The sequence below is a fragment of the Neodiprion lecontei genome, chromosome 5 (genome assembly GCF_021901455.1).
Source record: "Neodiprion lecontei isolate iyNeoLeco1 chromosome 5, iyNeoLeco1.1, whole genome shotgun sequence".
NCBI classification, from domain to species: domain Eukaryota; kingdom Metazoa; phylum Arthropoda; class Insecta; order Hymenoptera; family Diprionidae; genus Neodiprion; species Neodiprion lecontei.
Genome location: NC_060264.1, coordinates 21,151,269 through 21,166,632, shown reverse-complemented (window position 1 = coordinate 21,166,632; position 15,364 = coordinate 21,151,269). Strand labels below are relative to the sequence as shown.

The following is a 15,364-nucleotide window of genomic DNA, read 5'->3' as shown; positions in this document are numbered from 1 at the left end:
AGAAAAGTGCGATGCGGACAACCTGAATATTAATATTAAGGGCTCAAATTTTAACTGGCACTTTTTTACGCTAAAAGGAAACTTTTAAGCCTGTTTGCGAGAAAAAAAAAGTTTTTTGTTTTTTTTTGAATCACCCTAATATATATATATATATATATGTTTATGTCATATAATATTTTGTGAAATACGGACGTATCTATAAAATATTATGTAACAAACGTATCTAAAAATGACAAGCGACACGAAAATTCAGAAAGATAAAAAAAAAAATAATAATAATAATAGTATTAATAACATGAATTATACATACATTTAGGTGTGTGTATATATATATTTTTATTTTTCTTAATAATTCAAATTTGAAACAAATGACCACCACACGCTGCTCTGCCTATTATAATGAATAACTATGTATGTACATAATTTATTATTGTATACATGTATGTATAGAATATTGTACATGTATATATTAGATAGAAGTTACTACATATTGTAATTATATATATGAAATGATGATGATGATGATAATGATAATATTGTCTGTTCACCCGAATGTGCGACTTTTGTGTGATTGTGTGCGCGCGCGTGTGTGTACAGTGCCTTTTACAAAACTATCGGAGATCATTATTGTTTTTTTTTAATATTATTATTATTATTATTTTCGCGTTGGTATGCTGTTGGTAATGTTTTCGAATTTGTCGTTGCGCAAAAATTTCAATTGATTGAGTGTTTCGTTTTTTTATTTTTTAATTTTTTACTGGTTAATCGTTTGATAAATCAACACCATTTCATTACAACTTATTATTAAGATTCTGCGTCAGCAGTTAGCTGAAAATTTATTGTACCGATTATTCCTATAGGTGTAATATATAATTCTATAAACTGTATACACCTCTATTGATAGTACAGGCATAATTAATTGTAAATATATTATGCAATATTGTCAGATGTGTCTGTGTACACTGTTTTTTTAAATCTTATTTTCAAAATGACACGCTTCATGATTGTTAATCAATTTTAGCCGACAGTGTTTTTTTTCCTCATTCTTACTCTTTTATCTCCATTCCCCCTCTGTCTTTTCTCTTTTTTTCTTATTTGGTATACAGTTGATCTAGAGGATTGCTAATTATAAAATATGCATACGAATAAGTAATTAATGAATAGGTAGATAAATTGATAGATAAAATTAAATTTCGTTAATGTTACCGCCGCAGCGTCGCAGAATCTGGAATAATAAAAAGTTTAATGGAATGAAAAACCAGCAAATATCCCTTCTACTGTCGTGATGATCATCCCCATTTTTCTTGTGATCTTGATGACTTAAGTAAGTTTGAAATTATGTAACAATTATTCCTTATATTATCATTAATATAGTATATTGTGTGACAAGAGAAGAAAGCTGGCGATTGCCAACTTTTGGTCCGAGTCACATAGGATAGTTTTTATAACAGGTGAATGAAAAGTGTTGGGGCTTTTTTTCTCTCCAGGGATGAAAGTGATCTTCCAATGGATGAGAGCGAAGCAATTCTGGACTGCACATGCGTCAAATTACCTTTACAACACTGAGATGAAATTGGTTACTTTCGTCCCGCTAAACTGATACGCAAAGCCCCACTTTTCACGCGCATGTGATAAAAGTGATAATTGTATATCTTACCAATTGGATTGACTTTAACTATTATATTATATACGTTAAGTATATATATATATATATAATATCTAAAGTATTGTAAAACTGTACAGTGTTCAAAAGTAGAACAAAAATGTATTATGAATTGAAAAACGATGGGAAACTAAAGGAAACTATAATTACGAAAATAAAAGTATAGAAAATAGATGTACAGGTAATATTATACTATAAATACATGCATACACATTTTACATACATCATTAATGTTATTTTATTATTCTAAAATTGATGACGATTATGATGATTATTATCATTATTATTGCTATTAGATACTACATTAATGATGATAAATATGATTGGTATGACTGATTGTAATAATATTTTCGTTTACAATTCCCATAAATAATATTGTATGCATATAATATAATAACAGTATGTAATATAAATACAGTTATTACAACGGAAAAAATCAATTTTTGTATGTGGTCTTTTTGTGAAAAATTTTGGTATCTCTTATAGTTTTGACTAGTATTCCAATTATCTGTAATAGTGTGTCAGAAAAAGGAACAAAAGATGTAAAATAACAATCCAAGGTGGGTGTTTATTTATGATTCATATCATTCAATTTTAATAAGATCTTTAAATAATTAGGATTACAGTATGAGTCTAAAATAAACAGTGAAATTTTATAGCTGCATACACCAATGCTAGTTAATTGAAACATACGAACTATCAAATCAAGTACATAGACTTATCGCGATAGATTATTTCTCTGCGGTCCTAATTCATAATAGTAATAGTATCAGTGGATAATGACAGTTAATTATTATCATTATGCTTTAGTGAATGGAATTTTCATTATATTCGTATCTATATATCGTAATATTATGTTACTTCAAAAAATACGTTCGACGGGTCAAAGTCCCAAGTCCGATCCCACACGTTACGATGAAAGTTCACGTGCTAGACAGAAAATTTCATCATACCTTGATTGTGAATCAAGATTTCATTGCTTCAGTGAAACAATCTCTAATTTTATTCATTTATAACTAATCGAAGAAACTGCACGGTTACCGATCTACGTTATTCGCGGGATCTGTCTTCAATATTTCCTCAGTTACGAAATTTGTCAGATGGATAGTCGGATTTTGAAATATCCCGACGTTCATTGCGCATCGTATTCTAGCCTTGCTGTACGCTTATTGGTCAGCTACTTTCCTCGTGCGCCCTGATTGGCTGGTCTTTATTCATGATCCGCTTTGGTTGGCCGCGGAGATTGGCGGAAATGATAATCAGGCAAAGGCAAAGTGATGACGTTGCGTTGACTGAATTTTTGTGTGTATGTGTGTTGGACGCGTGCAGCAGTGGTTGGCAGCAACCTAGGGTAATTTTACACATTTCAACATTACACGTTATCTGTATACGCACGACTGCACGGATTAACGAAGTGAATTGAATCCGTGTCTGACTCTCGAGACTATCAAGTCTAGGACAACCCACTGATCCCAGTGTTTAAAGTTCACTGGTCGTGACTCGGTTCCTCTTTATTTCTCGTTGCTAAAAATTGATTGATATATTCTCGATACGACAGCATAATTTTCATAATTTAACAGTGGACTTTGGTGTTTTTTTTTTTATAAACAGTTATACAGATATTTTAGTCTTTTTTCTCAAATTCTCCTAATTCTCACACCAAAAAATTAAATAACTGAACAAAAATCATGATACGTGTTTCGAAATACATTTCTCAAACTCCGAAGTGCCTCAACAAATTCATCGAAATAAATTCAAGGTTAGTTTTTCAAGGTTTTTATAAGGTTATAATAATAAATATGCCGAATTTCAAACATTCTGTGTTTTATATTCTCTCAGATGCTCGGTTATTTTCGTTTTGTGTGTACGTAATACATTCAATAACAACAATAATAACTATATTTTTATGTGTCAACAACTTTCAGTTATATTCCGTTATCATTATGCATTCGACCTAATTCCATTCCAATTGCATCCAGAGAAAACGAGCAGTATTATGAGTAATGTGACGAATGACAGTATTGTGGAACATATCCAAATCCCCAATACGGCTTTTATGTTTTTGTTATCTGCCCTTCGATGACGGCCTTCACACTACCTGGCTCTGATCCAGCTTTTTCGATGCTCGATTTCAAAATAAAATTGGAACCACAATATAACAATCGCGTTTTTAACATCGCAATTGCAATTCCTCAATTATTAGTTATGAAAATCGTTAAAGTTCTTCAAAGGCTTTGATTTTCTCACATTCGCTCAGTGTATCTGCATTTTCTTACTCACTTTTCAGTTGTTTTATTCACCTTTTTTTTCACCTTCCATTTCTTACTTCTATGTTTTTCACATTGCTAGCAGTTATTTTTATTTACGTTGATTCATTTGTTTTGCTCACTTCTTTCAATCTCCCTTACCTTTCCTCACTTTTATATATTTTCAATTGCTTACTCACATTTTCTTTTGATTCCTTATTTCCAGTTGTTTCTACTTGTTTATACTGCATGAATTTTCTTACTTATACTCACGGTTGGGATCAAAACAACATCTTACTTACAGTTTGCTCATTCTTTTAGAGCGATTTCATTGATTGCTGAGATTTGAGTCTCCTTTTTTTTAGCAAAGTCATTTCATAAGTTATTTAGTTATTGGGCTGTTGTTATATAATTCAGATTCTCTTTTTATAATTTAATTTCCTTAATTTGAATTCTAAGGCGCAGTCAGTTCATCTTTATTCTAATACGTAGAGATGGATATGGTATATGCTCCAGCTGATAGAATGTCACTTTCAGATGTCTGGCGACTCAGGCTTCGCCAAAAACAGTGAAAGCAGACGAGAAGAAGCCGGCGCAAAAGCCCGCCAAAGAATCTCAATCATTTACCATGAACATATTTCGTGGGCAACTTCAGCCCAATCAGGTTTTTCCATATCCAGAACCGCTAACAGAGGAACAGAGAGAAACGATCGTCATGCTCATGGATCCGATGCAAAAATTCTTTGAGGTAGGTGAAAAGAGCCATGCACATTCCAGATTTTATCCTTTCCTCAGTCGTTTCAATCATCCGCCTTCATTTCTTTGCAATAATCTTTCCAGGAAGTCAACGACCCCGTTAGAAACGACGACGAATCATCCATAAACGAAAAAACATCGGCAGCATTGTGGGAACTCGGAGCATTCGGGCTTCAAGTCCCCGTAGAGTATGGTGGCGCGGGTCTCACAAACACTCAGTATGCTGCTGGTGTCGAAATCGTTGGGGCGAATGACTTGGGAGTTGGAATAACACTTGGAGCACATCAGAGTATCGGCTTTAAGGTGATTTGTGTCTTGTTTTGTAGATTTTTGAAACCGATACTAAAGTTAAGCTGATATTTTCACGCTTTATTTAGTCTAGCTGGGCATTCTTCTCACATCTTTTTCTCTGTTTCAGGGAATTCTGTTGTTCGGAAACCCGGAACAGAAAGCCAAGTATCTTCCGAGAGTAACGGAGGGTCGTGAATACGCCGCTTTCTGCCTGACGGAGCCGACTGCCGGCTCTGATGCAGGTTCGATAAAGACACGAGCAGTCAAGTCAGCCGATGGAAGTCACTATGTCCTCAACGGCAGTAAAATTTGGATATCCAACGGAGGTCTGGCTGAGATCATGACCGTTTTTGCTCAGGTACCTGTCACTGATCCTGCGACCGGCAAGACCAAGGACAAAGTCACCGCCTTCATTGTCGAACGATCATTCGGCGGTGTCACTAACGGACCACCGGAAAGAAAAATGGGCATCAAGTGCAGCAATACTGCTGAGGTTTACTACGAGGATGTCAAGATTCCTGCTGAAAATATTCTTGGACAGGAAGGAGAAGGATTCAAGGTAATTTTACAACTTTACACACCAATGAACTTTCGTTTGCTGGATATCACTCTGAGGTTTACTTTTTTAATTCATGGTCTCAGTTTCTTGCTAAATTTGTTCAATATTTCAGTTTTTTTCTCAATTTTCTGCTCATTTTCGATGATATATCTTAATTATAATATAAGTTATAAAATATAATTTCTTCTGTAGGTGGCAATGAACATTTTGAACAACGGTCGGTTTGGAATGGCAGCTGCGTTGTCTGGCACGATGCGTTCATGCATCAAAAAAGCGACGGATTTTGCGACGCAGAGGCTGCAGTTTGGTCAGCGCATCGACAGCTACGGTACTATCCAAGAGAAGATTGCCCGCATGTCGATGGTTCATTACGTAACCGAATCCATGGCTTACATGATCTCAGGCAACATGGACAACGGCAGTCAGGACTATCATTTGGAAGCTGCAATCTCAAAGGTGAGTCTTGTATATGAAATATTGTCTTTACTACATAATTGAAATAAATTTGATTAAATTCGAATATAATAAGCTAAGATATCAATAATTTGAGAAAAGGAAAGGCTTATCAGATCTCCATAAATTGTATAAGAAAAATTAAGAAATTTTGTGTCATGTAAAAATGTAACTGTTGACAAACAACTGTACCGTATTAGCACAAATACAATTTTACCCACTCTGAAGACGATTAATTGTAAACTTTTCATCAGGGGACATCTGAAGAACTTTATGGTAATTAAAATAAGTCTAAAAACACTAAACTTAACTAGCGAAAAACACCAAAGCTTAATAATTTTTAATGTTTTGGTGGCAAGATCTCTCAAATTGTCAATATCTTACTATTAGCTTGCAGTATTCAAATGTGCTCAAAATCATTTTTATCGCACAGTAGAGATGTTTTTTGATTCGTATTTAGTATTAACTGCGTAAGTAATACTTGTAAAGGTTTTTCAAACTTTCCTTTTTCCTTTCCTAATTGTTGATTCATCGGAAAAATAAAGCGTCACAGAGTTCTTCGTTGCCCGAACGATGCAAACCGTATTTTTTGTTCCTTCAGTGCTTCGCTTCAGAATCAGCATGGAATGTATGCGACGAATCGATACAAATTATGGGAGGAATGGGATACATGAAGGGCACAGGACTGGAGCGTGTGATGCGCGACTTGAGGATCTTCCGTATATTTGAGGGGACGAACGACATTCTCAGACTGTTTGTTGCTCTCACTGGAATTCAATATGCAGGAAGCCATTTACAAGAGCTTCAACGAGCCTTCCAGAATCCTACAGCTAATTTGGGCCTTCTTGTTGAAGAAGCGACCAGAAGAGCTACCAGAGCTGTTGGACTCAACTCCTCGCCCAACTTCTCACACCTTGTGCATCCCGAATTGCTGGAAAGTGCTGCTCTTTGTGCAAAGGTTGGGTTTAATTTCGTATAATTTACTTTGTTTACTTAGAAAAAGAAACCATGTTTTCGTTTCAATATTGTTTCAAGATATCTAACAGGGCTGTATTTATGTGTTCATGAACAGTAAAAAAATATGTCACAGGAAGTTAAGAACAGTATTCCATTAGCTGCTGTTTGAAAAAGTGTTTCTATTTTTTAATTACTTCATTTTTAAACAGTACCAACTATGGTTAAAAACGGATTTACAATTTGTTCGCTCATAGAGTATTCCGGATTCTCTTGAGATCCCTGCTTAAGGTAGTTCTTCCCAAAATGCGTTTTCTTACAATCGTTCTAAAAAAAAAAAAAAAACATACTTTCATTACAATATTTTAAACGAGGTGTCAAAATTTGAGTAAACTTAACTGTACCAGTCTTGAAATATTAACTGTCAAAGTTTCAACTCTTAACACGTTATTCCGTATCTCAAGTCTCCGCTGACTAGCTTACAGATCTACGTTTTGGTGAATTTCTTGAAAACTTGTCTTAGAATCTTCATGAAAAACGAGTATTTTATAAAGGATATCATCACAGAAACTTCCCTCAGTGAATGTATTATGCTCCATCGTACCGTTACAAATTAATTTTATTCCAAAGTTGAGGATTTTACAGTGTGAATAACGCGAGCCAGTGAGAGCGAGAGAGAGCGCCAACACAGCTTGGCGAGCTAAGTCTGTGCCTGCGCGTACATGTGCCATAGAAAAGATAGAAAATGACAAGTTTAGCATGCTTCTGATTCCCATTTTATAATATCTGATCAACACATTTCATTTCCCCTCGAACAGATAGCCGTAAATTTTATTCTATAACGTCAAGTTCTTCTGTGCTGATTACCAGTGAAAAAACTCGTCTTTGTATATTGGACTATTCGATTTTTCTTTTTTTCTTCTTCAATCTTGTTACTTATGAGCTTACATGATGAGTTTCAAGCTCTCAGTATCCAAGATGCAAATTCTACTAGAAAATGCTTTTTGTTCACAGAGCATCCAGTCTTTTGGTCAAGCAATTGAGGCTGCTCTAGTTAAATACAAACGTGGTATTGTCAACGAGCAGTTCATTTTGAATAGGTACGCTCAGGCTGCGATGGACACTTATGCGATGGCCGTCGTTCTAAGCAGGGCTACAATGAGTCTGAACAAGAATTTGCCCAGCGCCGCACACGAATTACTAATGGCTCAGGCTTGGTGTGCGGAGGTAATTTACTTTTTTGATTATATGCTCATTTTTTACACGATCGTATTTATTTCGATTTGAAGTAACACGAAATCTGATTCGATTCAAAATTCTCTATGAGGTGGTTCAAAAAAATTTTTTTTTTGTCCAGCTTATCACAGATGCTAGATAATATGTACCTTTTATTGTAATTTTTTATCTTTTCATCGAACTGTATAAAATACAAAAGTTACAGACCTTTAAGTTTCACTCTTACATCACTAATCGGCATTGTGACGCCATTATTCGATAATTTAAAACTGGGAAGAATATGTAATTATAAAAATTTTCAAAATCGAAAAATACTTGACAATTAAACTAGGATACCGTTTTCAAAAATATGCATTAAGAAAAAGTCAAAAGAGTCTTACTTGACAACCGAGTCGATTCCGAATCACTCGAAATCTGATTCGATTCGAAATGAGTCGAACTCCGAATCGATTTAGACTTACTTGAAATTTGACAATGAGTTAATTGGTTCTTTTATGATTTCCTAACAAAAATATCGTGTTTTCTCATTTTAGGCATCAGGCAGAGTTGCGTACAATCTAAACGTCGCCAGCGCTGGAAAACATTTGGACATATTCAGTAAGTTCGGTAAAATTTCACGAAACGTTTGCGAGTCAGGCGGAATCGTGCAGTCGAATCCCTTGAATTTGTAAATTGGTGAGAGACCGGCACCGGAGAAAGAACTGCGGACAGTGTTCAGCGTACGAAATAGTGATGATCGTCCAACTCTGAGAACTGAGAAAATATTGTATATTTTATTTTATATAGGTAGGCAAATTAAAAAGTGTCTGGCGATTCCTGCTTCGAAAGTTCATTGAATTTTATCAAATGATCGCGAATTCGATTAATGACTGGGTTTTCGCTGGACTGAAAATAGAATCATGATAGCAATGACGGTAAAATGTAAAAATGCATCGTTTATGCCCTACTTTGTGCCTTTCAGACGGCACTTCATCCCGCCGTCTGTGTGTGAACTGTGTAAATGTATATATATGGAGCATCATTCAATGCAAGTTAGGTATAAATATATAAGTTTAATATGCTGACTTTATAAGAAATAAATAAATAAAAAGTTTTTTAACCAATGGAGCTCGTATAATATGTAATATATAATAAACATTTATTTTTTTCTACAATTATAATATGATATTGTTATCGCTGTGGTTATTCTTATGCCATCTATTGTAAGAATCGTAGAAATGATTAATGGTGTGATCAAATGACGTGATAATATCACTTGTTCTGAATGAACACAAATTGGAGAGAGTCGGCGCTTCGCAAATGATGAAACATGAGTTTCAAGGCGAATCGTTACTTTACAACTCAGTAAACTAAATGAATAATAGGATAAGGCAATCGGCGATTCATTTTCGCTTTGAAAGTATTCAGTTACAAAATTAACAAATGATTGGAAAGGCTAACCTCGTGATATTTTTTTAAAAAATTTGTGCGATCTCTTAAAAACAATAGAGCCAAGTAATCCAGACCTTATAACGACATAATTTTGAGGAAAGAAGCGAATATTAAATATCGTCTAAGGCGAGTCAAGGGGTTTGATATATGCAAAATAACCACTTAAGGTAAGAGTACGGCTTAATGGTAATTTTTGGAACACGATTATTTACTAAATCGCCAATCAAACGGTCAAGGGAACCAACGTAGTGACTTAAATCTGAAGTAGATGCATCTATGAAGGAAATTAAAAAAAAACCACAAACCGCACAGTTTATCGCTATAAGTCCATGATCCACACCATCCACACCCAGTCGTGATGGTATTACGGCCTATTTTGGGTTTGCAATCCGACGACTACACGTCCGTACGAAGGTGAATGGGAAACGAGAGGAACTGATATTGAGGAGTTGAATGATTGGCGATATAATCGATTCATTCTGAATGATCTGGAGAGTACGTTGAGAAAATGCCGAAAAGGAATTGTTCGTAGAATATAGGAAGCAGGAGTTCAATATGGTTTCAGGGCGAGGGGTGAATTTAGATGTAGATATAAATTCGAACAATTGGTGATTCCGAAAATTTAACGACGGAGCCAGGAATCGAACCTGGCGTCTAGAGATGCTTAGCCAGAGCCTGACTCCACTAGACTACCTAGCCGCCCTGTCTCCGTTGTCATTAATTTCTCTCATCACCGTTCGAATTTTGTTTTATTTTGCCGTGATATATGTGAAAATATGAATTCTTCTCTTCAAGCATATATGTAGGGATGTATGTAGATGAAGAATGTTTACATTTTCGATTCTTGCTTCCGATAGGAAGTCAAATAAGACGGACAAGCCGTCTAATAATTGATATGGTAAATTTAGATGTTGGCTAAATGAAAGACGGTTAGCCTAACTTTTTTCTCCATTTTTGGAGCTGGAAATTGTTGAATCTCAGATATGATTTGTATGACCATTTCCTGACTAATTGGACCCCCAGGAACTCAGAAAACGCAGCAAAAAAGGCGTAGGACAAACAGCAGAGAAATGGCAATGAAAATTCTTCGTTTTTCGGAAGTAACTTTTTATCCGTTGCTCGCAGCATATTGAGACTGCGCTTGATCGATTCCTCTCGCAAAATTACGCCGGAAAAGTGCATGATAGGATTTGTTCCAGCACTTTTCAAAATCGGGAGAATTTTCGCCAAAAATGGAAAGGGGTTAGCCTTACTTTTTCTTCATTTTTCGACCGAAAATTTCTGGTCTCAGATTCGATTTGTACGACCCTTTCCTGACTAATTGGACCCCCAGGAACTCAGAAAACGCAGCGAAAGTGGCGTGGGATCAACAGGAGAGAAATTACGGAAGATAATGCACTTGCTGAAAAATGTCCAAAACACAGGTTGTTGTTTTTTGGCTGTAACTTCTGATGCGTTGATCACAGCGTATTGAGAATGCGTCCAATCGATTTCTGTCGCAAAATTACGTCGGAATAGTGCCACAATTAATTTATTCCAGCGCTTTTCGAAAACGCGAAAATTTTCGCCGAAAATGCAAATGGTTCAATGGTTTATTTTACAACTTTTCCATGGCAATATTGGAAAACATTATTGAAACATTGAAAATAAACAAAGTCTTAATTCCTAAACATTGGCCTAGTTCTATAATACTACTTAGGAACTGGGGATAAAAAATAGAACAGAGAATAGAATAGAGAAAAGACGGCGAGGACAATGTCAGAAAAAAAGTGAAAAAAAGGGTTAGCCTTACTTTTTCTTCATTTTTCGCCCGAAAATCTCTGGTCTCAGATTTGAATTGTACGATCCTCTCCTAACTAAGTGGACCCCCGGGAACTCATAAAACGCAGTGAAAGTAGAGTGGGATCAACAGGAGAGAAATTACGAAGGAAAATGCACTTGCTGAAAAATTTCGAGAGCACGGGTCATCGTTTTTTGGCTGTAACTTTTGATGCGTTGATCGCAGCGTGTTGGGACTGCAATCGATTTCTGTCGCAAAATTACGTCGGAATAGTGCCACAATTAATTTATTCCAGCACTTTTCGAAATCGCCCAAATTTTCGCCGAAAATGCAAAGGGGTTAGCCTTACTTTTTCTTCATTTTTCGACCGAAAATTTCTGGTCTCAGATTAGACTTGTACGACCCTCTCCTGACTAATTGGACCCCCAGGAACTCAGAAAACGCAGCGAAAGTGGCGTGGGATCAACAGGAGAGAAATTACAAAGGAAAATACACTTGCTGAAAAATGTCCAAAACACAGGTTATCGTTTTTTGGCTGTAACTTTTGATGAGGTGATCGCAGCGTATTGGGACTGCGCCCGATCGATTTCTGTCGCAAAATGACGTCGGAATAGTACCACAATTAATTTATTCCAGCACTTTTCAAAATCGCCCAAATTTTCGCCAAAAATGCAAAGGGGTTAGCCTTACTTTTTCTTCATTTTTCGACCGAAAATTTCTGGTCTCAGATTAGACTTGTACGACCCTCTCCTGACTAATTGGACCCCCAGGAACTCAGAAAACGCAGCGAAAGTGGCGTGGGATCAACAGGAGAGAAATTACGAAGGAAAATGCACTTGCTGAAAAACGTCCAAAACACAGGTTATCGTTTTTTGGCTGTAACTTTTGATGAGTTGATCGCAGCGTATTGGGACTGCGCCCAATCGATTTCTGTCGCAAAATTACGTCGGAATAGTGCCACAATTAATTTATTCCAGCACTTTTCAAAATCGCCCAAATTTTCGCCAAAAATGCAAAGGGGTTAGCCTTACTTTTTCTTCATTTTTCGACCGAAAATTTCTGGTCTCAGATTAGACTTGTACGACCCTCTCCTGACTAATTGGACCCCCAGGACCTCATAAAACGCAGCGATAGTAGCGTGTGATCAACAGAAGAGAAATTACAAAGGAAAATACACTTGCTGAAAAATGTCCAAAACACAGGTTATCGTTTTTTGGCTGTAACTTTTGATGAGGTGATCGCAGCGTATTGGGACTGCGCCCAATCGATTTCTGTCGCAAAATTACGTCGGAATAGTGCCACAATTAATTTATTCCAGCACCTTTCAAAATCGCGAAAATTTTTGGCAAAAATGCAAAGGGGTTAGCCTTACTTTTTCTTCATTTTTCGACCGAAAATTTCTGGTCTCAGATTAGACTTGTACGACCCTCTCCTGACTAATTGGACCCCCAGGAACTCAGAAAACGCAGCGAAAGTGGCGTGGGATCAACAGGAGAGAAATTACGAAGAAAAATGCACTTGCTGAAAAATGTCCAAAACACAGGTTATCGTTTTTTGGCTGTAACTTCTGTTGCGTTGATCACAGCGTATTGGGACTGCGCCCAATCGATTTCTGTCGCAAAATTACGTCGGAATAGTGCCACAATTAATTTTTTCCAGCACCTTTGAAAATCGCGAAAATTTTTGGCAAAAATGCAAAGGGGTTAGCCTCACTTTTTCTTCATTTTTCGACCGAAAATTTCTGGTCTCAGATTAGACTTGTACGACCCTCTCCTGACTAATTGGACCCCCAGGAACTCAGAAAACGCAGCGAAAGTGGCGTGGGATCAACAGGAGAGAAATTACGAAGGAAAATGCACTTGCTGAAAAATGTCCAAAACACAGGTTATCGTTTTTAGGCTGTAACTTTTGATGAGTTGATCGCAGCGTATTGGGACTGCGCCCAATCGATTTCTGTCGCAAAATTACGTCGGAATAGTGCCACAATTAATTTATTCCAGCACTTTTCAAAATCGCCCAAATTTTCGCCAAAAATGCAAAGGGGTCAGCCTTACTTTTTCTTCATTTTTCGACCGAAAATTTCTGGTCTCAGATTTGATTTGTACGGCCCTCTCCTGATTAATTGGACCCCTAGGACCTCAAAAAACGCAGCGAAAGTAGCGTGGGATCAACAGGGGAGAAATTACAAAGGAAAATGCACTTGCTGAAAAATGTCCAAAACACAGGTTATCGTTTTTTGGCTGTAACTTTTGATGAGGTGATCGCAGCGTATTGGGACTGCGCCCAATCGATTTCTGTCGCAAAATTACGTCGGAATAGTGCCACAATTAATTTATTCCAGCACCTTTCAAAATCGCGAAAATTTTTGGCAAAAATGCAAAGGGTTAGCCTTACTTTTTCTTCATTTTTCGACCGAAAATTTCTGGTCTCAGATTAGACTTGTACGACCCTCTCCTGACTAATTGGACCCCCAGGAACTCAGAAAACGCAGCGAAAGTGGCGTGGGATCAACAGGAGAGAAATTACGAAGGAAAATGCACTTGCTGAAAAACGTCCAAAACACAGGTTATCGTTTTTTGGCTGTAACTTTTGATGAGTTGATCGCAGCGTATTGGGACTGCGCCCAATCGATTTCTGTCGCAAAATTACGTCGGAATAGTGCCACAATTAATTTATTCCAGCACTTTTCAAAATCGCCCAAATTTTCGCCAAAAATGCAAAGGGGTTAGCCTTACTTTTTCTTCATTTTTCGACCGAAAATTTCTGGTCTCAGATTAGACTTGTACGACCCTCTCCTGACTAATTGGACCCCCAGGAACTCAGAAAACGCAGCGAAAGTGGCGTGGGATCAACAGGAGAGAAATTACGAAGGAAAATGCACTTGCTGAAAAATGTCCAAAACACAGGTTATCGTTTTTAGGCTGTAACTTTTGATGAGTTGATCGCAGCGTATTGGGACTGCGCCCAATCGATTTCTGTCGCAAAATTACGTCGGAATAGTGCCACAATTAATTTATTCCAGCACCTTTCAAAATCGCGAAAATTTTTGGCAAAAATGCAAAGGGGTTAGCCTTACTTTTTCTTCATTTTTCGACCGAAAATTTCTGGTCTCAGATTAGACTTGTACGACCCTCTCCTGACTAATTGGACCCCCAGGAACTCAGAAAACGCAGCGAAAGTGGCGTGGGATCAACAGGAGAGAAATTACGAAGGAAAATGCACTTGCTGAAAAATGTCCAAAACACAGGTTATCGTTTTTAGGCTGTAACTTTTGATGAGTTGATCGCAGCGTATTGGGACTGCGCCCAATCGATTTCTGTCGCAAAATTACGTCGGAATAGTGCCACAATTAATTTATTCCAGCACTTTTCAAAATCGCCCAAATTTTCGCCAAAAATGCAAAGGGGTTAGCCTTACTTTTTCTTCATTTTTCGACCGAAAATTTCTGGTCTCAGATTTGATTTGTACGGCCCTCTCCTGATTAATTGGACCCCTAGGACCTCAAAAAACGCAGCGAAAGTAGCGTGGGATCAACAGGGGAGAAATTACAAAGGAAAATGCACTTGCTGAAAAATGTCCAAAACACAGGTTATCGTTTTTTGGCTGTAACTTTTGATGAGGTGATCGCAGCGTATTGGGACTGCGCCCAATCGATTTCTGTCGCAAAATTACGTCGGAATAGTGCCACAATTAATTTATTCCAGCACCTTTCAAAATCGCGAAAATTTTTGGCAAAAATGCAAAGGGGTTAGCCTTACTTTTTCTTCATTTTTCGACCGAAAATTTCTGGTCTCAGATTCGATTCGTACGACCCGTTCCTAACTAAGTGGACCCCCAGGAACTCATAAAACGCAGCGAAAGTAGCGCGGGATCAACAGGGGAGAAATTACGAAGGAAAATGCACTTGCTGAAAAATGTCCAAAACACAGGTTATCGTTTTTTGGCTGTAACTTTTGATGAGGTGATCGCAGCGTATTGGGACTGCGCCCAATCGA

General features: G+C 37.1%; 1 protein-coding gene across 1 annotated transcript; it reads left to right on the top strand.

The window, feature by feature from the left end:
• Positions 1–3,227: 3,227 nt before the first annotated feature.
• LOC107223127 (very long-chain specific acyl-CoA dehydrogenase, mitochondrial) lies at positions 3,228–9,261 on the top strand. Its single transcript, XM_015662717.2, has 8 exons — positions 3,228–3,422; positions 4,447–4,657; positions 4,750–4,968; positions 5,084–5,515; positions 5,708–5,971; positions 6,570–6,926; positions 7,937–8,149; positions 8,692–9,261. Exons 1-8 carry the CDS (start codon positions 3,352–3,354, stop codon positions 8,827–8,829), a joined length of 1,905 nt encoding a protein of 634 aa, XP_015518203.1. The 5' UTR covers positions 3,228–3,351; the 3' UTR covers positions 8,830–9,261.
• Positions 9,262–15,364: the final 6,103 nt, after the last annotated feature.